The sequence below is a fragment of the Saccopteryx bilineata genome, chromosome 3, assembly GCF_036850765.1.
Source record: "Saccopteryx bilineata isolate mSacBil1 chromosome 3, mSacBil1_pri_phased_curated, whole genome shotgun sequence".
Classification (NCBI taxonomy): domain Eukaryota; kingdom Metazoa; phylum Chordata; class Mammalia; order Chiroptera; family Emballonuridae; genus Saccopteryx; species Saccopteryx bilineata.
In genome coordinates this window covers 163,388,002-163,410,751 of record NC_089492.1, presented here as the reverse complement: position 1 = coordinate 163,410,751, position 22,750 = coordinate 163,388,002, and the positions used below count along the sequence as shown (strand labels likewise).

Here is a 22,750-nt window from a genome sequence, read left to right as displayed (position 1 = left end):
AAATGGTGCTGGGAAAACTGGAAAGCCACATGCAAAAGAATGAAACTGGACTACAGTCTCTCCCCCTGTACAAAAATTAACTCAAAATGGATCAAAGATCTAAACATAAGACCTGAAACAATTAAGCACATAGAAGAAGACATAGGTACTCAACTCATGGACCTGGGTTTTAAAGAGCATTTTATAAATTTGACTCCAATGTCTAGAGAAGTGAAGGCAAAAATTAATGAATGGGACTACATCAGACTAAGAAGTTTTGCTCAGCAAGAGAAACTGATAACAAAATAAACAGAAAGCCAACTAAATGGGAAATGATTTTTTCCAACAACAGCTCAGATAAGGGCCTAATATCCAAAATATACAAAGAACTCATAAAACTCAACAACAATCAAACAAACAATCCAATAAAAAAATGGGAAGAGGGTATGAATAGACACTTCTCCCAGGAAGAAATACAAATGGCCAACAGATATATGAAAAGATGCTCATCTTCTTTAGCTATTAGAGAAATGCAAAGCAAAACGGCAATGAGATACCACCTCACACCTGTTCGATTAGCTGTTATTAGCAAGTCAGGTAATAGCAAATGTTGGAGAGGCTGTGGAGAAAAAGGAACCCTCATCGACTGTTGGTGGGAATGTAAAGTAGTACAACCATTATGGAAGAAAGTATGGTGGTTCCTCAAAAAACTGAAAATAGAACTACCTTATGACCCAGCAATCCCTCTACTGGGTATATATCCCAAAAACTCAGAAACATTGATACGTAAAGACACATGCAGCCCCATGTTTATTGCAGCATTGTTCACAGTGGCCAGGACATGGAAACAACCAAAAAGCCCATCAATAGATGACTGGATAAAGAAGATGTGGCACATATACACTATGGAATACTACTCAGCCATAAGAAATGATGACATCGGAACATTTACAGCAAAATGGTGGGATCTTGATAACATGATAGGAAGCGAAATAAGTAAATCAGAAAAAAACAGGAACTGTATTATTCCATACGTAGGTGGGACATAATAGTGAAACTAAGAGACATTGATAAGAGTGTCGTGGTTATGGGGGGGAGAGGGGAATGGGAGAGGGATAGGGGGTGGGGAGGGGCACAAAGAAAACAAGATAGAAGGTGACAGAGGACAATCTGACTTTGGGTGGTGGGTATGCAACATAATTGAACGACAAGATAACCTGGACTTGTTATCTTTGAATATATGTATCCTGATTTATTGATGTCACCCCATTAAAAAAATAAAATTATTAAAAAAAAATTAATTGGTACTGGCAGGGGAAGGATTTTTCAATTCCCTGAAATCTCTGAAATGCAACAGGTGCTTGTGCGTCATGATGTTTTGGAATCTAATTCTAGTAATTTTTCTGCATCTATTTGTCCAATTATTCGACAGCCTTTTTTTCTTAATGCTCCAGATCTTGGGGGAGGGTATAATATCCAATTTGACCAAATTGAATTTACTTTCTTAAAGCTAGTCAAACAATCTGTTGCTACGTATGTACCTCAATCCTCATATGTTCAAGGTCTTATCTCTTCCTATTGTAATGATCATTTAATGATTCCTTTGAATTGGGATTTACTTGCTAGTACGGTTTTGGAACCAGGACAATATTTACAATTCAAATCTTGGGGGAGAGAGGAGGCTTTTTGAATATCTTGCATGAATGCCAGAAATAATCCCCCAGGAGCTACTTTTGAAATGCTCATCATCGTTGGGACTTATGCAGCTGTGGGACAACAAACTGGTTATATTGATGCTGTTATAGCTCAGATTAGATCTGCTTGTCTTTAAAGACTGGATGCAAATCACTGGAGTTAGACACAAGGAAGAAAAGCTTGCAGCTTTACATCAGTTGGTACAAATTCAATTAGAATTAGGACATACAGAAGAATCATAAAGTCCTTAGAATTCTCTAGTCTTTGTAATAATAAAATAAATAAATACTGATTTTCTTCGGTGTTTTAGCTACAGTCCTTTGGACTATCATTTTGTTTCTTTCTTATTCTTTGCCTGGAAAGTGAGGCAGGGGACATGTGTTGGATCTGACTATAGAAAATATCCCAGCAGCTGCCAAGAGAATTTTATTGGGGAAATTTTGTTTAGACTCATCCATTGTCAGTCCCTCTGTAAGAACATGCCCTGATTAAAATCAGGCCAGCATCTTTCTAGTCTGATTGTGCTCCGAAATCCTGGGTTTCTCTTTGGTTTGTCTGATTCTAATTTCTGTTTAGTTTTTATTTAATGTTGTCTAAAATGTGATTTTTAAGGCCTGAATTAAGTGTTTACATACAAAGATTAAAAATGCTAGCTTTTATATTGAAAAGATAGTTTCATCCATATATTTTTTGCTTTAAAATTAGAAATTATAAGGAGCGTTCATTTAAATTTAAATTGAATAGAATATGGATCCTTAAGACTTGCTAATTTGGTTAATACATTGTAAGGTATATTCAAAGTTTGAAATCAAATAAGAATTCAAATATTAGGATTAATTAAAGTTATATGTTATACTTGTATTTCTGTGTTGAAAATTGTCTTATTTGTGTGTAAAATATGCTCAAATTTGTAAAACTAAGGCATTAAGTAAAATTAAGTCATTTTAAGAATTTATCTCAAGCTACTTCAGACAGTTGGCTACTTGTAAGGCAATATCCTGAAAAAGGAGGCACTGAGGAAAGCAGGAATTTAGTTCCTCTGATGCCCTATAATAGACTTAAGTATACAAAAGACTTTTAGATATAGAAGCTGATGTATCTCTTATTACTAAGCAACATTAGTTTTTTTTTTAGGTAGTAGTCACTAAGCTGCATGACTTAGGGAAAGTCTCTAACAAAGCTCTAAGATTTCTTTTACAATATGAAAATAACAAGGGTCATTTGGCCTCTAATAAAGAAAAACATTTATCTTATAAATAATTAAAAGAGTAACTTTTAAAATTACAGTCTAAACTTTCTGACAAGGAGTTTTTTATACTCACTATGACCGAATTTCTGTCAAAGCTCTTAAAGAGTTAAAAACGACTTGCTCCCGGTATAGAACTAACTGTCTTCATACGCAGGAACTGCTATCCTCCTTCGTGGACTCTGAATGTTTTATTTCAAAAAATTTAGAAATGTTAGCTCAGACTGTTCTTTCAAAAGCGAAAGAGTTGCAATTTATGACTTAGTAGGAGAACCAGGCTTGTATTCAAGCTAATCAAAATGCTAATGCTAACCCTCTTATTAATATTACAGAAGATGAACTTTTTAGATGGACAGTTTGCTAATTTACAACATCAATGTAGGCAAAATGTAGGGGTGAGGATTTGCTCTTATTTCCACAGATATGGGACTAGTAAATACCTTCCAGAAAATTGAAGCCTCGGCTTAAGTCAGAAACAAAAGAAAGGGAGATTTGACAATTAAACTTACCCAGGAGGCAAAAAATGTTTTTATTAAGACTAAGACTTCAAAAAACATCTTTGACTCTGTTTCTAGCAATGTTAGCTGTTGTGTCTTTAACAATAAGCAGAACTAACTATTCTTACTAAGTTTATATTACTTAAATAAGCAATGTTGAATAGCTCGACACTGTAACATTATGTCAATCAACCTTTAGAAAAAATTCGTTAGAAATATCCTCAATCTTTAATAATCCATTATATAAATGATATATTAACAGCTTGTAAAAATAATGCTGAACTTTCAGTCATCCTTAAAAATGCTTCTGAAACCTTAAATCAGTGTAGTTTGTTGCTGCAGACAAAATTCAAACATCCTATCTTATTAACATTGTTACTGATTCACAATATGTAGAACATAGAGTTAAACTTATAGAAACTGTTTACATTTCAAATAATGGTTCTGAATTACACAAATTGTTTCAAGAGTTACAACTTTTATTGTAGGAACAAAATTTGCCTATCCATATAACACATTTATTCTCATACAGCTTTACCAGGACTTATGTCTACTACAGATAATGAAGTTGATCAATTACTCACTAGATAAATAAAAATAGCTACTAAGTTTTATACAAATAAAAAAGATTTAATGCAAAAATTTAAAATAACCTGGCAAGAAACTCGGAATATTGTTAGAAACTGTCCTCAGTATAGTATTATAAATGCTCCTCCATTACCGAGAGGAATGAATCCTAGAGGACAACACAGTAATAACCTGTAACAAATAAATATTACTCATATTTCTTCTTTAAAAATAACTATCTTATGTATGGTTTTATTAATATTTATTTTTCCTTTTGATAGGCCACATCTTTGCCTAGAGAAAAGGCTGATTGTGTCATTCAACATCTTATTAAAGCTTTTAATGTTACAGGCATTCCTAAAGCAATTAAAACTGACAATAGTCCTGCTTATACATCTACTAAATTTCAACAATTCTTAGCATTTTAGAATATTAAACATACTACTAGAATTCCATATAATCCACAAGAACAAGCAATTATTGAATGCAGTAATTGCACTCTGAAAAATGTTACTTAAACAAAAGGGGGGAGAAGAAAGGAGATTATCCCCTTGAATTATGTTACACAAAGCTTTATTTACTTTAAATTTCTTAAATACAGGAGAAGATCATTTAACTGTTGCAGACAGACATTGGACAAAAAGTAACAGTTCTAAGATTAATCAACCTATACATCATAAAAATGAGTTGGATCAATAGGTACCTAGTGTAATGAAACATTGGGGAAGAGGGTTTGCTTGTGTCATTGCAGAATCCGGTGAAGTTCTTTGGAGTCCTGCTCACAGAATTGAACAAACAACATGAATAAGAACAATAGATTCTTCCCATATCTGCCCATTGCTGAGATAGAAGAAATGAATTTCAAAGAAGAATCTTAAAGGTATTAGTGCTTGGTATTGAAAAGGCTAAAATACCAAGTTGGGGTCAACTTAAAAAACTGACCTTTAATGGTAAAAAAAAATGCTACAAACTACTAAAAAAGAAGAAAATGCTACTAACCTGTTTTTTAGCAATGATTGCTTTGGTAACAATTCCGGTAAGTAGAGCTGAAAATTTTAGTTACTAATCCTCCATTAAGTAAAACTATTCATTAGGAAAATAGTGCCTTTCCTATTTTTGTTAATGACTCTAATTGGCTTCCAGGACCTTTTAATGATAGAGGTCCCTTAGCACCTTCAGAAGAAGGCACGAAATTAGAAAATTATATAACAGGAGTTGAGGGATTACCTATATGTATAGGACATGAGCCACATTATTTAAACATAGAAGCTCAAGCTTGGCTCTCTATTGTCAAAAATAACAGTAAAGAAAAAACTCGGGGCCATTTGAGCAAGCGGTGGTCCTTTGCTAGTCCATGATGATTTCGTCTGCTGATCTCTCTCTCTGTGCCCTCGACTCACAACAACACTCTACCATGTACATGTATTCTTTTTAAAATTGAAAACAAAAAGTACTTTAAATGAACCCTTTCCCTGTTCGTGGGCATATTTCCAGACCCCTGGTAAGCAGATCATGCCTTCGTTTCCCACTGTCCCGAGAGTTTCCTTTTTTCCCCTCCTTCCTTTTCAGTAGCCATTCCATACAATGGAAGAAAACGGTTGAGTTCTAAGTTATAGCAGGCCTAGAAGGGACAAGATAAGCAAGTTGGGCTTTGTCTTATGTGATTATTTATTGTGCTGTCACAACACATCGAAACTCCAAGGCAACACACCAAGATGTGCTTAAGCAAAAAGGAATAGAGCAGACAGTTTGAAGTGGAGCCTAGAGTGGAGATGTGCCGAACATCTGCCTCTTCGACTGTGATTGAACATTCCTAATTGTTTGTGCTGTTGTTTACTCTCTGGATCCTGGAGATCAGAAAATAGTTTTCTCATATCACAATTACAGTTGTGAGATGTAGATGCTTATTTACTTAGTTATCAGGGAAGATGTGACCAATATTTACTAGAGAAAGATTAAGAATTACTAGAACTTGTAAAGTACAGCATAGCAAATACAGTCAATAATATTGTAATAACTGTGTAGGGTGCCCGGCGGGTACTGGAAATATCAGGGGGAACACTTTGTAAAGTATGTGATTGTCTAACCACTGTGCTGTATACCTGAAACTAATACAAAATAAAATTTTAATAATACAAAATAATATTGAAAGTAAACTAATTGAAAAATAAAAGTAAAAATGCAAAAAATAAAAATAAATAGCCCTGGCTGGATAGCTCAGTTGGTTAGAACATCATCCTGAAGCTCACAGGTTGCCAGTTAGATCTCTGGTCAGGACAGATCGATGTTCCTGTCTCTCTCTCTCTCCTGTCCTCTCTCTAAAATCAATTTTAAAAAAACACATTAAAAATAGAGATATTTTTTAAAAATGATAGAAATCAATAACAAAAAAAATAGTTACTAGGACTTACTAGACTAGGCTTTATGAAATATCTGACCATCTTGGACCAACAAAATTACTTACACAGAGCTAAGTACTGGCTGACCATCAGAGCTGGCCAAGGTGATAACCAAAACAGCATGGGACCACAGGACCATGAGCATCTCATTCTGAGAACACACAGCTGCACCTCGGAGTTGCAGCATATGACGGCTGCCCATGTCATTCTACAGTACAGACATTTCTACAAGCACTGGATGGCATATTTAAATTAAAATAAAATGAATATTTAACTTCATTTTTAGCATATTTAGAAGTTGTTTGCAATCCCCTGGAGAAGCACAGGCTCCTTGGACTGTTGCAAAGCTGGGGACAGCAATCCCTGCTAAAGAAGACAACTAGCGTCAACTGCTTCTGAGAAGTCAGAAATGGTATGACACAGCACCAGCCTATGCAACTGTCACTTCTGTGATTTGAATTTTAGAAATTAATCAAGAGTTGACCTCCCTAACTAGGTACTTGAACAGTGTTATTGTTCAAAAATTTCTTGAAACCCTGCATCACTGATTAAGTGAAGGCAAAGCCTAAGTACTTCCCCCATCATCCCTGACCGATTCCAATGATAGAAAACCATCTGCCTGAGCCCAGAACAATTCAATGCTCTGTGTGGCGAAAAACCATGCCTCTCACATTCTTGTGTCCCATCCAAACACTGCTGCTCAGTCTGCAAGGGCCTGAGTGAATGGGTCAGTTTCTGTTGTAGTTGTGTGAAACCCTAAACTAATATTTGCAAATCATGTTAGAGTTTTCAAGGCATTTCCCCTCATATATCCTGTGTTCCTTCTCATACACAACCACAAGTTAAAGGGCAATTAACATATAGTGTGGGTTTTTTTATGTATAATATTTAATCTGCACCCCCTCCACAGCCTGTCAAATAAAGCTGAAATGTCACTGGTGAATATTTATTAGAGAATTGTGGGAACATTTTAATATTTTCTTAGAAATAATCCGTTCAAACTGGAAACCATTTTCCAGCCTTCCAAAATGAGAGTTTGTATTCAGATGTTTCAAAATTTCCCCAAATTCATACCTACATTGTTTTATACTATTCAGTTTAATGAAGCAATTATTTGAGCATTTCTGGTGAGCAGCGCATGCCTCATACAACCTCAAGCAAGACTGGTTGCTATTCTAGAAGGATCTCAGGTGTCCATGGAGAACAAAGACAGAAAATGGGACAGGGGTGAGGGACCTGATGTGATATGAGAGCCCAGGGTGCCAATGGAATACCAGAGGGGTGCTAACACCATCTTGGGAGAAGAGCGTGTCTCTTGTGGCTTTACAAGCCCATGTCACTGTCACTTGTGTGATTTGAATTTAGGCATCTCATTGTCACAGTGTGTTAAAAAGAAACACACTGTTTGTATATAGGAAGTGGTGTGAAAGCATCCTGTTTGAGGAAAGAGAATGGAAACATGCATATTTCCCCCTAGGCTTTGCCCTTGTTCGTCATATTTTCTTCCAAGTCCCTCCCTTATCTCATCATGGGCTCCAACTCCGTGAGCTGCACAGGATGCTGGCTCTAAATAGATTCATGGGAAAGGGCCTGAAAATGCCTGTCATGCCAGGGCGTGGGAGGCAGTGAGTGCAGAGACCAGGCCTGGACACCAGGATGCGAAGAAAGGCACCCGTAAAACAGCTGGCGCCAGTGAGCAAAGCAGCCAAGGCCAGATGTAGACAGGACTGATGCCCAAACCTTGATAATAACCAGGTCACTCAACTGAGATGTCACTTTTAGGATTCTCTACATGCCATCCTTGCCACCCTGATGCTGTCCTCTGGGCCTCCACCTAACCCAGCTTCCCTTCCTGGTGACACTTGCATTCAACAAAAATTTCTGTTCACTTTTCACCCCTATTAAACTCTGGGTGTAGTTCAAATTTTTTCTTTATCTCTAGTGTGTACCATAGTGTTTGGTTCAGAGTATCTCTCAGAAAATACGTGTTTCTCTTTTTTTAAATTAAAAAGAAACCTTGGAAATTTTCAAATTAAAGTAAAACACAAACAGCTAATTACACTGCTTTTTTTCTTAAATTATATAAACATGTAAAAGTTCCCCTTTCAAATTCTTGTTTTCTTTTACTAAAACAGATATATCGATACACACAGTAAATGCTGGTTGAACAGATTAATAAATGAGTGAATCAATAAATCAAAAGAGTTGAAGAGTCTAGGGGAAAAATGTCAGAAGTTAAGTTATTAATCAAAATGATCATTTCCCCATCTCGAGATGCTTAACTTCGTCACATCTACAAAGTTCCGTCTGCCATGTTTCTGGGCATTTGGACGAAGACATCTGTGGAGCACATTATTCTGTCTATCACAGAGACAGTGGGGCAGAGGTAGATGATTTAAGTACTTACTAGTCCAGACTGTTCTTCCAAAGAGCACTTTGACCTCATCCACTTTCCCTCTTTGGAGCTTAGCTTCCTTATTTGTAATTCATTCTACAGGTGTGTTACTAGCCACACACATGCTAAACTTAAGGAATTCAGAATGAAACAAACAGGAGTCATTGTTTTTATGATGCTTCCTATCTAGAGGAGAAAAAAAATAAATCAAGTAAAATGTTAGATGGTGTTAAGGGTGGAGGAGTGATGAGGAGACCATGTGTCTGGGGCAGAGCAAGGTCAGGGGATGGCAGCAGGGAAGGAGGCCAGAAAGGGAGGCTGGGATGAAGAATGCAGATTACAAGAAACCAATCAATGAACAACTAAGGTGCTGCAAAAAAAAAATTGATGCTTCTCATCTCTCTCCTGTCTGTCTGTCCCTATCTGTCCCTCTTTCTGTATCTCTCTCTCTCTCTCTGTCTCTGTCAAAAAAAAAAAAAGAAAAGAAAAGAATGAAGATCACGTGTGCCTTCAAGGTTTGGGTAAGGACTTGGGTTTCTTCTCCAACTTCATGAAAAGCCAGAGGAGTTGACTATGACTTGACATGCATTTCAGTGGGTCTCTCTGACTGCTGATTGACAGAAGAAGCTGAAGGGAACAAGGGTGGAAGCAGGGAGATGTGTTAATACCTTATTCTCTTGACCTTCATCTTTCTGTACACCTTATTCAATTACAGAGCCATGCCTCCTTTACACCGTTATCCCCTCTTTCTCCAATTCAGAATTCCAGCCCACTACTCATCTCAGGCTGTAAGGGCACTCAGGGAACTCACTGTCCTTTGCTGCTCCCCATTTTGGGGGGAGGAAATGGGGGCCCAGATCCTTAGGAAGCCTGTCTAAAGTCATACAGATAGTAAGTAGTGGTTCTAGGACTGCCCTTAATGTGTGACATGAAGGAAATGAAAAGATCTTCTTGCCTGGCAGGGTAGCTCAGCTGGTTCGAGTGTCTTCCCCATACTCCAAGGTTGCAGTTTGGGGCACATACAGGAATCATTCAGTGAGTGAATAAACAAGTGAAACAACAAATCACTATCTCTCTCTCTCCCTTTAAATCAATTAATCATTAAATAATAAAAATAAAGATCTTCTCGATACAAAGATGTTTTCCTTGAAATTATTTACTAAACTGCAGTCTCCCCCATTAAGTTGTGATCTCAAAGAGTGTGGAGATCTCATTTAGCTTTGTGTACTTAGCACTTAGCATGGTGTCTGACACATAGTAGACACATAATACTACTTGCCAGGTGAACAGGTAACAGAATGTCAAGCCCCCAAGAATCTGTGTTTATACATTGTTAGCATCATGTCTCCCTACTCCACCCCACCCCATGGTTTCATGATGTTAAATGTCAGACAAATGGAAAGGTCTAAGAATCTATAAGAGCTGAGTGCTCTAGGAAACAAGACCTTACCTTTTTAACAACACAAACGCAGCACCAGGACTGGAGTCACACAGAAGTTACCAGTTTCACAGTAGTTAACATCAGAGTTAGAGACCAGCTTCTTTTCCTTCCTTCTTTAATTCCCAAGCAGCTCTAGGATAAGAGAGGTAAAAGTTCTAGAGATGTTATTCTTTGAGAAGAAACCACAGTTCTATATCCTGTGATCTGTACCGTAGGCATGTGGGGCCTGTTCTTACTGAGGTGCTAACTAGCAGCAGCAATGTAATTGATACACGTAGCCAGAGCTAGTGTGGGAGCTGTGCCTTTCCACCAGGACAGAGGCCCCAAGTTGTGCACACTTGTTCTGTCTGCAACCTTGTGGACTCACTATAATCTAGTTGCTCATATTTTAAAACTTGGGGGGCTTGAGTTTACACTACCGTGTCTGTGCTCTAGAATGACAACTATAGTGTTACAGTTGGACAAGTTTACATGAAATCTTCCTTTGCAATACTCAGCTTCTCCATGCTGAAATCCATATCTTCATCCTCCATGGATGCCTGGTACCTCAGATGTCCAGGTGAACAGTAGGTGGGGGAAGGGAGATGGTGGGAGGCTGATGCTGGGGGAGGAAGGAAAGGAGGGTGAAAACTAGGGAAGGAAAATGCAGGCTTTCCAATGCCACTGTCTCTGAGGTTTCTGAGTAGGAACTAGGCAACTAGAGCCAAGAGCAAGTGACACATATGACAACATGTGAAAAGAATTATATGTGGTACCTGTACTAACACAGATTACTTTTTTAGTCTTTTAGTTTAATGGGCATACAGTAAGCACGCATTAAATAATTTTTAAATGAGTGAATTGTATGAATGAATAAAAGTGCTGGCACCAGTGCCTAACTAATTGTACAGCTTAAATAGTTCTCCCACGACCTGCAGTTCTTACTCTGCCTCCAGGCTCTCTGCCCTGGCACTGGCTCCCAAACCGCTCCCAAGCCCCTAGGAGAGGCATGGGATAATATTATAAAACTCATTATTCCATCTTTGTCTTATTAGCTAATCATTTTCTCAGTAACAACACCCTCTTCAAGTTAGTCACAATTCAGGTTCAATTCCTCTAATACCTGATTATGCAAGACAGTTTCTGCATCTTCCACAAATTCACAATGCAATAATTAGAGAATCACTGAGGTGCCAGAAGGACCGTCTGTCAAAATGGGAGGATATTTCACCTGCCAGCCTTGTAGGTGTTATCTCCACCACAAGACCAGGAGAACCTGGGGTGAAAATGTGACACCTGCATGAGCATAAACTTGTCCAGTTAAGACTGGAAGCTTGACAATAAGCTGCTTCAACCACTCCCATTTTTATTACTAGTATTTTAGATAAAAAGCCAGCTGAGAGATTGAAAACTCCCCAGTGTCATTTTGCTAGTTAAGGCAGAAGGCGGGGTTGGGTTATTAAGTCCAGTATCCTTTTCAGTAACCCATTGCCTCCTGGAACATCATCTCTCTGTCTTGCTTCTCACAGCCTCAACCCTCCCAATGGAAGCTGGTCTTCCTAGATGCAAAGTTGACATGAACAGATCTTTAAAAGGAGATGCTGGCAAACAGAGAACTCGATGATAAATAGAGAGATGATGCAAGAAAAGGGGTTGAATCCAGAAATAAATCATATCTTCACATAGTGTTTACAGAAATTGTGTTTTGAATAATTTCCATAGAAATTATTTTACCCACCACAGGAATGCTTCTCCCTCCCACAGGGATCTGACCTGACCAAGCAGAAAGAGAAGCAGATTGAAGGAAAAGCAGTAATTTAGATTTATATATAAAACATTATTTGGAATCTAAGTAATAACCCTCGACTAATCAGAATATTTTATGCATTCTGCTTTTTAGTGGAAAGAGCAAACCACAAGAAAGCAAGCATATATCAAGAGATTTTAAAAATGTGTCCACAGCTGATTTTAGGCTTTAAAAGTTTTTCCCCAATTCCCTGCACTGTCTAGCTTTAAAATATCTCACCACACACCTCCCTCTTTCTCCTCACATGTGTTCATCTGTTCATTTAATTAAACTGCCAATATTTATTGAGCTTTCCTCTGATGTCAAGCACTTTGTTATGTCAAAGATGAAAACACGGTCTTGCCTTCAAGTTTAATGCCTGGTTAGAAAGTTATCCTAAGAATATTTAGATTTTTATCACTTTTTTTCACAGTTATATTTCTAGTTCTGCAAAGGGGTAGTAGTTGTGTACTGAATATTTCCATCTGGCCTTCCAGATCCACTGTCTGTCGTTTTGCACTTCTGGGGGCTGGAGGGAGGTGGTGGCCGAGCAAGACTGACCTTTATGGGCTAGATAAACACGTTCCTTTGCCCTGAGGGAAACCAAAAGATCGGAAGATCACAGGTAGGAGAGGAGAGAAGCAGGGCCACTGCCTCCACATACTGTCCCCTCACACACCTCATTTCTGGGCCGAGTTATGGGGGAACAGTGGCCACATTCCTGCCCTGAAGAACACAGGGCTGGGGGATAGCCCTCTCCGGGAACTGTCTTGGGTCAGCAGCTGTCAGCAAATCATTGTCACTACCAATCACACACAAAGAGCATATTTTTGAAAAGCAACGGAAAGCAAGCCAGTTGGAAACTAAGGACTCATTGCCTAAGGTAGCTGGAGAGAATGAAACTAGGTCGAGATTCTCTTCCTACTTACTGCCCTCTGAGAAGAGACTATGGAAAGCCACTTCATGTTCAGAGCTGGATGAGGCAAGTTGCTTATTCTCTGTCCTTCATAAACCTAACCCGACATGACAAGATGACTTGCAAGGCCAATTTTACTTGGTTGAGAATAGCTGCTAGGAGCACACTCTTAAGAAAAATTTTGAGACTCATTTTCAATATTTGTATCTCAGGTCCCCGGCCAGTTGGTTCAGTGGTAGAATGTTGGCCTGGCATGTTGATGTCCCAGGTTCAATTCCTGGCCAAGGCACATAGGAGAAGCATCCCTCCTCCTCCACCTTTTCTCTCTCTCTCTTCCCCTTCCATAGCCATGGCTCAATTGGTTTGAGTGCATCAGCCCCAGGTGCTGAGGACGGCTCTGTGGAGCCTCCACCCAGGTGCTAAAAATAGCTCAGTTGCAAGCATGGCCCCAGATGGGCAAAGCATTGGCCCCAGGGTGGATCCTGGTTGGGGCGCATAGGGGAGTCTGTCTTTCTATCTCCCCTCCTCTCACTTGAAAAGAAGGGGGGAAAATTGTATCTCAGCATCTGCCATGGTAAAACTAAAGCTGTCTTACTTTTGGCACATGACAAGAAAAGACAATAATTTGGAAAAGACAATAATACTGGCAACAATAAAAAGTAGTAAGAAAAGAGGAAGACCAAGTATGAGAGAAATGACTCCATAAAAGAAGCCACAGGCATGAGTCTACAGGAGTTTAGCAGGGATGTTGAGGACAGTATATTAGGACATCACTCAGTCACAGAGTCACTGCTAACTCAACAGCACGTAACACACACACGTGGGCTGGGGACTTGAGTTCAGGACACATGCTCTGAAATGTGGATCCTGACTGTAATTTCTGTCTTCGTATCTCTAAGTGAATCTAATTTGGGACCAAACAGAAACTAGTTCTTAGAACCACAAGAGTTGCAATAATGTATGCATTTTTTTACTCATTTTACAGAAAAGGGAAAAAATCACACAAAGGTCAGATGGTTCCCTGAGATCAGTAATGGGTTTGGCACAGTGATTTTCAACCTCTTCCATCTCGTAGTACAGGTAAACTAATTACTAAAATTTTGTGGCACACTGGAAAATATATTTTTTGCCAATCTGACAAAAAAGATAGGTATAATTTTGATTCATTTACACCAGATGGCTAATTGTTGTGTTGGCTGTTGTGATTTTTTTTATTTGACAATCTAAGGGAAAATAGGTCAGTGCCCCTGACTAAATAGTCAGGTACTGCATGTTTTAAAAATTCTTGTGGCATGCTGGTTGAAAATCGCTGGTCTAGCATATAAATTTTCTCTGAGTTCATACTCAGTTCTACTTATTAAAGACAAAAAGTAAGAAAAAAATGTAACTGATTACAACTGTCAGGGGCTTTGTTAATGTCCATGGGAATCTAACTGGTGGAAATGGGATTTGATTAAGACAGTGAAGTTAACACCCTCCCTGTTTTTAGAGAGATCAAGATATCTTCTGATGTTGTTTTTAGAAAGATCAAGATCTAAGTAGTAGTCATGGCTAGGATCCTAGCATTACGCCAGAGAGACAGGGTGTGGGAAGGGATCTGATGTAGATTGAAAACATAGACACAATAGAAAAGAGCCTAACTAAAAGACATTCCAGGAAGCTTTTTGGAAATCTTGCTATAGTTCTTTTTGTAAAACAGAAACTCAGAAGTGAGAAGCCTGCTCATCCCAGTTCTGAAGTAGCTGGGAAAAAAAGTTGAGTGTGAAGATAACAAATATATCTTGTCTTTAAGGTCACACCATCTAGAAAAGCTGTGGCATGCAGAGACAACAAAGTCAAACATGTTTTCTAAACTTTAATTTGTTAATTTCTAAGCTCCATTTCCTACACAGAACTTATGTCCTAAGACTGAGGGTGAACAGTGGGGATAGGGAATATTGAAAATAGTCTCTTACAGCCTGGCCAGGCGGTGGTGCAGTGGATAGAGCGTTGGACTGGGATGCCAAGGATCCAGGTTCGAGACCCCAAGGTCTCCAGCTTGAGTGTGGGCTCATCTGGTTTGAGCAAAAGTTCACCAGCTTGGACCCAAGGTCACTGGCTCGATCAAGGGGTTACTCAGTCTGCTGAAGGCCCATGGTCAAGGCACATATGAGAAAGCAATCAATGAACAACTAAGGTGTCACAACGTGCAATGAAAAACTAATGATTGATGCTTCTCATCTCTCCGTTCCTGTCTGTCTGTCCCTGTCTATCCCTCTCTCTGACTCTCTCTCTCTGTCTCTGTAAAAAAATAAAAAATAAAATAGTCTCTTACATTTCTCCAAAATTATTTTCTTCATTCTAGGTCCACACTTCATCAAGGGAACAATTCTCCATCTTCTTTGAAGACTTGTATTCTGATGTTGAAATCAGTCTGACAAAGAGTACCGAGAGAAAACATTAAATATGAAAGACTTCCAGGGCCTGAGGCATCCCATATAATCCACCCTCCTCCTGGATCTAAGGGCTCTAGAAGTAATGGAGTCAGTTCTCTGAAGAGCAACAGAGGTCAATTATTCACCTATGTCTGCTCTGACTCCTCCCCACCCCACCTTCTCCCAATCCTAGTCAAAATGTCTTCATCATCACAGAATAGGAAAGAAGGTCATTAAGGAAAGAAGTTAAATCTAGAAAAACTGTAGCCTTGGGCCTTAATTTTTTTTTTTTTTTTTTGTATTTTTCTGAAGCTGGAAACGGGGAGAGACAGTCAGACAGACTCCTGCATGCGCCCGACCGGGATCCACCCAGCACGCCCACCAGGGGCGATGCTCTGCCCACCATGGGGCGATGCTCTGCCCCTCCGGGGTGTCGCTCTGCCGAGACCAGAGCCACTCCAGCGCCTGGGGCAGAGGCCAAGGAGCCATCCCCAGCGCCCGGGCCATCCTTGCTCCAATGGAGCCTCGCTGCGGGAGGGGAAGAGAGAGACAGAGAGGAAGGAAGGGGGGTGGTGGAGAAGCAAATGGGCGCTTCTCCTATGTGGCCTGGCCGGGAATCGAACCCGGGTCCTCCGCACGCCAGGCCGACGCTCTACCGCTGAGCCAACCGGCCAGGGCCGCCTTGGGCCTTAATTTTAAGGAAAAGTTATCCTGAGAAAAATCCTATTTTGCTATTCATATCACTCTCTCCCTTAATTTTGCTAGCAAACATTGTTGCAGGAAAAAAAAATCCCTATGGTGGACATTCAGACAACTTAATTAACAGAGGAAGAAGAATTTATTAGTAGCTGGTGGAGCACATGAGAATAGTAGCACCAAAGCACAAGTTCTCTAAATTAGACTTTCTTATAGGTTATATACCTTTACAGTATCTAAGCAATGGGCACGTGATTCCTTTAAGGTTTCCCAGGGCTCAAGGAGAAGGGAGGGGGAGTTTCGGTGGGGTCAGCAAGGAGGAAGGGGTTTCCAGATCACTGGTTGTAGCTACATATAGATCCTGATTTTCTTTCTTTGTGTTGCAAGCAGCTCTGAGCAACCATTTAGAGAACTATGGGATATAATTTATAACTGGCTGACTCAGTTATCCCTGCTGGCTCCTTACCCTTGTATTCTCTGGTTCTCCCCTCTCAAGGAAGAAGGGAGGCTTGCTCCTTCCTAAACACCTTCCAGAAAAAAGTGATGGTAATGCCTCTCTTAAAACCCTAAGTAGCTTTCCCAGAGACCAAATACACCTCCTGATGATTATCCTAATACAAAGAAGATGCTATAATTTGCACTTCCTCAACAACAAGGGCAAGAGCATCTTTTAATGTTAGGAGTGGAGAAATAAGAGCAGCAACCCTTTAAAAAATTAGCCGTGTAGTTACTTTGATGATGAAGCATGACACAGGATGTATGTTTAGGTGAAGCCTTTCCCTTGGATCAGCCCTAGCGGGAGCTATTTTAGCTTTACAGACCTGCCACTTAAAGTAGGGCACTTGTCTGAAAATTAAAGTTCATCTATTCCTGATCTTATTCCTTGTGTGATGTTTGTCAAGGTACTTAATACTTTTGGACCAGTTTCACCAGCTATAAAAGGGGGGGGGGGTAGAACTAGAATTAAGACAAAGATGAAAAAGAACAATCTCCAAATCATTATCATGGTTTCCCATACAATTTAATGACGCTTGGAAATTATCTCACTCAAGTGTAGACTCTGCCTCACTTTAAGTGCTTATAATGAGTCCAGTATAAGATAGCATGGCCAGAGAACAATAGCTGTACCCAAAATTATGAAAAAAAAAAGGGTTCGCTTTCTTTGTGGAATCCATTCTGTTATTCTTTTAAAAATTCAATATGAATTAAAGGTCACAAGTGAATGCACTGTGCTTTAAGTAAGTTTTGAACACAGATGTCATCTAGTCTTTGCATTCTGAAAAATTCTCCTTTAAGTGAATAAATGTGTAGGGTAGCTCTCTATTACCTTGATCAGCATCTAATACCAACTTGACACTTAGAATTAAATTACAGAAACAAAATTGGATACTTTGCAACTTGAGGGCTGATTATACTAGTGGAGCTAAGAGTGAATTTAAACTCTTTCCTTATCCCATTTAAATCTAACTAGATATAAACTCTCCATTACTGAGGACTAGAGGTGTGTCTGCAGAGGTGGAGTTTCCCCTTGATGTTCCTGGACAAGGAAACCTAATCCTTTCTTCTGCCACACATGGTTGCAATAGAAAGCATTCCCCAACTGCCAGTCTGGTTTCAATCTATTGTTGCAAGAAGGACAGGGTTTGCCGGGAATGTGAAGAAAAGAGCAAAATTACCAGAACTTACTATAAAATAAAAGTGTTGATGAGAAATCAAATTTTAAACAAGTGCTCAAAATCGTAAGCATGAACATATGATATAGCCACACAGTGCAGAAGTGTATTACTATAGAAGTTTTTTTTTTTTTTGTATTTTTCTGAAGCTGGAAACGGGGAGAGACAGTCAGACAGACTCCCACATGCGCCCGACTGGGATCCACCTGACACGCCCAACAGGGGCGACGCTCTGCCCACCAGGGGGCGATGCTCTGCCCCTCGGGGGCGTCGCTCTGCCGCGACCAGAGCCACTCTAGTGCCTGGGGCAGAGGCCAAGGAGCCATCCCCAGCGCACGGGCCATCTTTGCTCCAATGGAGCCTTGGCTGCGGGAGGGGAAGAGAGAGACAGAGAGGAAAGAGGGGGGTGGTGGAGAACCAAATGAGTGCTTCTCCTATGTGCCCTGGCCGGGAATTGAACCTGGGTCCCCCGCACACCAGGCCGACGCTCTACTGCTGAGCCAACCGGCCAGGGCCGACTATAGAAGTTTTTAATTGTCTCTCCAAAGTCTGCTTTCAATACAACATTTGTATCTCATTTTACTAAAATTCTTTGGCTTACTAAATGCTAGCAATGGTAAAAATATTGCAATACAATGGTGCTTCATTTAAACATTGTTGGTCAATGAAATATTCCGTAAGTGAACTTCTCATGTAACTAAACTAACTGCATTATACACACTTTAAAAATGTTAACCTTTTTTGTATGGAAACATCTCAAAAGTGTATTACATAATTTTTCTTAGAAGATGCACTGGATATCATATCTTTTCCTGAAGATTTGGGGTCAGCATTTAAAATTTTTATTAAAATATGCTGAATATACCGTTCTTCTCAGAAGAGTGAAAGACGCTGAGCTTTTATGACTGTGAGCTGTTTGGTGATACTTTCTCCAACACTAAAAGGTTTCAGAATGCCGTTGTAACAAGGTAAAAAGCAGAGATAACTAGTTTTTCAATAGGTCCATGTCTTTTCTACTGTCAGCTGTCCCTTCTGGCGGTTAAAAGCCTATCAACCCCTGAAAATTAATCATGTACTTTGTCAAAATAAAATTTAGATTGAAAAAATATGCTTTCTCTATGTAAGGCACTATACTACATGCTGGGGGAAATGTTAAGAAATACAAAATATAGTCCTTGTCCAAGAAGCAACCTTGCTAGCTGAGTGACACTCAAGAGTCATCAGGTCACCACTGTGGTGGGAAACACAATATATTGCTTCTAAATTTGAAGATAATTTACTTAAAAAAAACACAGATATTGGAATGATTACACTTATGTTCCAACTTATCTTCTTCAATGGAAATATGAAGCAGATAAAAGACTTAAAATGACTGCTTGAGGAAGTAAAATGGGCAGGGCCTTTGACAGCTATCTGCTGTAACCCTTATCTTATTTTTAGGCTTTATTTTACAATCCAGATGGTGTAGCATATCACAAATCTAATCTTACCAATTTCTAAGATCACTGAATCTAACTAATAACCATAAAACAACCATGTATTTTAATGCTTTGCTGTGTATATGATTACAAAACATTTAGGCATTTTATAAAACTGCATATTTATGAGGAATACTGTATGTTGTTAAAAAGATTACTCCATTTGCACAAATCTCTTTCCTGGATTTCAGTATTACTATATTTTGGGGGTTTTAAAAGTATCTTTTGCCTTGGCAGGTTGCTCAGTGGATAGTGTCGGCCTGGCTGATGGACACCCCTAGTTTAATTCTCCATCAGGGCACACAGGAGAAGTGATCATCTGCTTCTCTTCCCCTCCCACAGCCAGTGGCTCCATTGTTTTTGAGCATTGGCCCCAGGTGCTGAGGATAGCTTGGTTGGACTAAGTATGGGCCTCAGGCACTGAGGATAATTTGGTTGATTTGAGCATCCACCTCTGATGGGAGTTGCCAGGTGGATCCTGGTCCAGGTGCAAGTAGGGAGTCTGTCTCACTATCTCCCCTCCTCTCATTTAAACAACAACAACAAAAAATATCTTTTGGCTATTCCTTTTAATTTCTATAATCCAACTATCCAGTTTTATTATATTTATTGGGATGACACTGGTTAATAGGATCACATAAAGTGTACATTTCTGATACAAAATCTGTATATTGCATTGTGTGCCCACCATCCAGAGTCAACCCATCTTCCATCACCATCTATTTGGCTCCTTTAACCAACTTTTATTTCACAAGCGCTACCTGGCAGTCTAAAAGACTCCTTGGTTCCATTTACCATTTGTTTCCTAGTTCAGACCTTTCTCCTGAGCTCCAGACCTATCTATATAATGGGGGGGGGGTCACATTTGGGAGTACTATAAGCACTTCAAATATAAGAGACAAAACCAAATTGATCAGTTTTGTTGAAGAATGAGACCTGATTTCCTTAGATGCTCTTCTCTTTCACGATCGTCCCTACAATCCTTCCCTGCTGATACTACACCAATTATGCTTAAATTTCACCAGTACTTTGTAACTCTCTTATGAGATTTTACCGTAGGGTTTTAATTTATCAATTTTGACTTAACCTTTCAGAGACTTCAGCTCCTTTACGAGTATGGGCATCCTTATTCCATTTATCTCCTACCTCTCCCTATGGTGATGTAATTTTTAGTGTTAGTTCAACGGATTAATAACAAAACACATAAAGGAATTCGGATTGGGAGCTTTTGGGGGTGTGTTGACAGAAGCAGTAGCGCTGTGCTAAGTCTTCTTATAATTTAACCCAAAACAGAACAATTCTATCAGGTTTCATCTCCTGAGGTATTTTTTGGGGCGGTAGAACAACCCTAGCCTCCATTCTTTCCCAATCTTGGTGTGTGCTTCTGTAACACCCAGAACGCTGCACCATTTATCTATCTACTACCCCATTAGGCTGTACACTTCAAAAGATTTGTCTTTGTTCCCTCAGCGGCGTGTCTGCAGAACGTATGGACTGAGACCCCATAGGTCTCGACAGGGCACTTACTACTCTCTAACTGGACTGCGAAGACCCATTCCTACAGAAACATCTTTAAAGCTCCCTTTGGATCGCCAGGACCAGAAGAGCAACTTCCTTGACTTTCTTCCTGTCTAAAACACTACTACTAATATCCCCGAAGGAGGTTCTCCTTTCATGAAGCCGGAGCAAAGAGCAGGTCTCCAAAGGAAACAGAAGTCAGGCTCCACCCGGTACCTATCCCCGCCTGCTCCGCTAAAACCGTACTCTTCCCGGGAGCAGCAAAGCGGCCCGCGCAGGAAGGCATGAGCGCAGGCGCAGCAAGCAAAAGAGCAGCGAACCCGCGATTGGCTCTCCGAGCAGACGTCACTCAAGGCGAGAAGGCTCCGCCCTACTCAAGATGGCGCTGCACTCAATGAGGAAGGCGCGTGGGTGCTGGAGTTTCATCCGGGCACTTCACAAACGACCCGAGGCCGCTCCTGCGCCCCAGGTAACCAAAGCTAGTCCTTTTCCCGTTGGTTTTCCATCCCGCTGGGTCCTTTTCATCTTTACTCTCTCCCTCCACTTTCTTCTCTCTTCCCGTTCCCCCTGGAGAGTACCGGACCGGTTCCCTTTTAAAGTCCACTCCGTAAGACTGCCCTTCTACCTGGTGCGTGGCGACGTTTCAAGGATGCGTGATGACGTATGCCCCTGGTGGGAGGAGCGCGTCGTTGTCTGCACGCTGGGACTGCCTACGACTACGTTCTCCTGTGGCTCAGGTCTCTCGGTGACTACAGTCTGCGGTTCGGAGAAGGAGTAGAGTGAACGTATAGTTTGGCATTTGGAGGTTTAAGTTGGTACAGCCGCGGCAAGTGCCAGAGTATTTCCCAGTGTGGTTCCCCCTCATATCCCCAAAGTGGATCTGCCCAAGTGCGTCGTCCTTCCTGTGCCAGGCAGCGCTGCTATGACCGCTACTCTGTCGTGCTGAGAGAGGACCATAGAAGACCCCCTCAGGCCTTCAGCCTGCCATCAGTATTTGGAATTTTACCCTCATTGTAAAAAAAAAGAAACACACACGGTGGGCAAAAGTAGGTTTACAGTCGTAATATAAGTAAATACCATAATTAGTAAATAATATAAGAATAAACTTTCACATACAACTGTAAACCTACTTTTGCCCATCTCTGTATATAGGCATGCGTTCGTGTGTTTCACTCCTTCAGATATTTACTAAATGTCATCCAAGTCTAATCTCAGTGATGGCACATGCCATGCATCTCTTGGCATCTATCTTCTGGGAACTAGAGAGAAATTTAAGATTCTGTGATTATTGGGTGATTTCCTGGCACCTTTGCATATTCGTTGTCATATTGTGAGGGTGTGAGAATTTTGTATGGTAAGTGGCGTATTGGAAAGAACACTAGATTGGAAGTTAGGAAACCAGAGGTCAAGGTATTTGTCAGCCACTTCCTAGCTGTGTGACGACAAGCCGCTTAATCTCGCAGGGTTTATTCTCTAGCAAAATGATTGACACATTTATGTTCTTTCAAGCTTTGGAAAATCTATGGCTTCATGACTATGAGTCCAAAGTGTAACAGTGAGATTAATTATGAAAACCACGATTTAAATTCAACTTATTTTTCTAATCATCCCATAAATCTTTTAACTTAAACTTTCTTCATTGATATAAGCCTAAAAAGATTTTTTTATTAAATTTAATGCAGTGACATTGATAAATCAGGGTACATATGTTGAGAGAAAACATCTCCAGATTATTTTGACATTTTATTATGCTGTATACCGTCACCCAAAGTCAAATTATCTTCTGTCACCTTCTGTCTGGTTTTCTTTGTGCCCCTCCCCTCCCCCACCTCCTCTCTCCTTCCTCGCCCCCCACTACCCCCACCCCCCCAAAAAAAGATTCTTGTAAGGATGAAGAGTATTATACCAGAAAGCTCTTCATCAACAAAACAGCTATTTAAATGTTATTTTAAATTTTAGGTAACAATATTAGGGAAGAATTGATTACAAATTAGCTAAGTCCATTAGATACTCCCCTCTTTGAAACTTCAGGGTCTGATTCTTCAGAATCAGAATTGGCTGATTACTACAT

The 22,750-nt window shown here is 40.0% G+C and overlaps 1 protein-coding gene and 1 long non-coding RNA gene across 8 annotated transcripts in view; one reads left to right on the top strand and one right to left on the bottom strand.

The window, feature by feature from the left end:
- Window positions 1-3,839: 3,839 nt before the first annotated feature.
- LOC136330778 (uncharacterized) lies at window positions 3,840-21,137 on the bottom strand. 3 transcript variants are annotated; one of them, XR_010730372.1, is made up of 4 exons: window positions 21,000-21,137; window positions 15,215-15,313; window positions 10,229-10,820; window positions 3,840-9,405 (listed from the first exon to the last, which is right to left on the bottom strand). It is a non-coding gene; the product is annotated as an uncharacterized lncRNA (long non-coding RNA). The 3 variants fall into 3 exon arrangements; XR_010730374.1 differs by having other exon boundaries at window positions 10,229-10,351; XR_010730373.1 differs by having other exon boundaries at window positions 20,906-21,043.
- The window catches only part of WARS2 (tryptophanyl tRNA synthetase 2, mitochondrial), a 150,230-nt gene continuing 148,401 nt past the window's right edge, over window positions 20,922-22,750 (top strand). For all 5 annotated transcript variants that reach the window (XM_066268121.1, XM_066268119.1, XM_066268120.1 and 2 more), the window contains exon 1: window positions 20,922-21,148. In XM_066268121.1, the coding sequence (XP_066124218.1) occupies window positions 21,059-21,148 (90 nt within the window). In that variant the 5' untranslated portion in view covers window positions 20,922-21,058. The remainder of the gene's footprint in view (window positions 21,149-22,750) is intronic.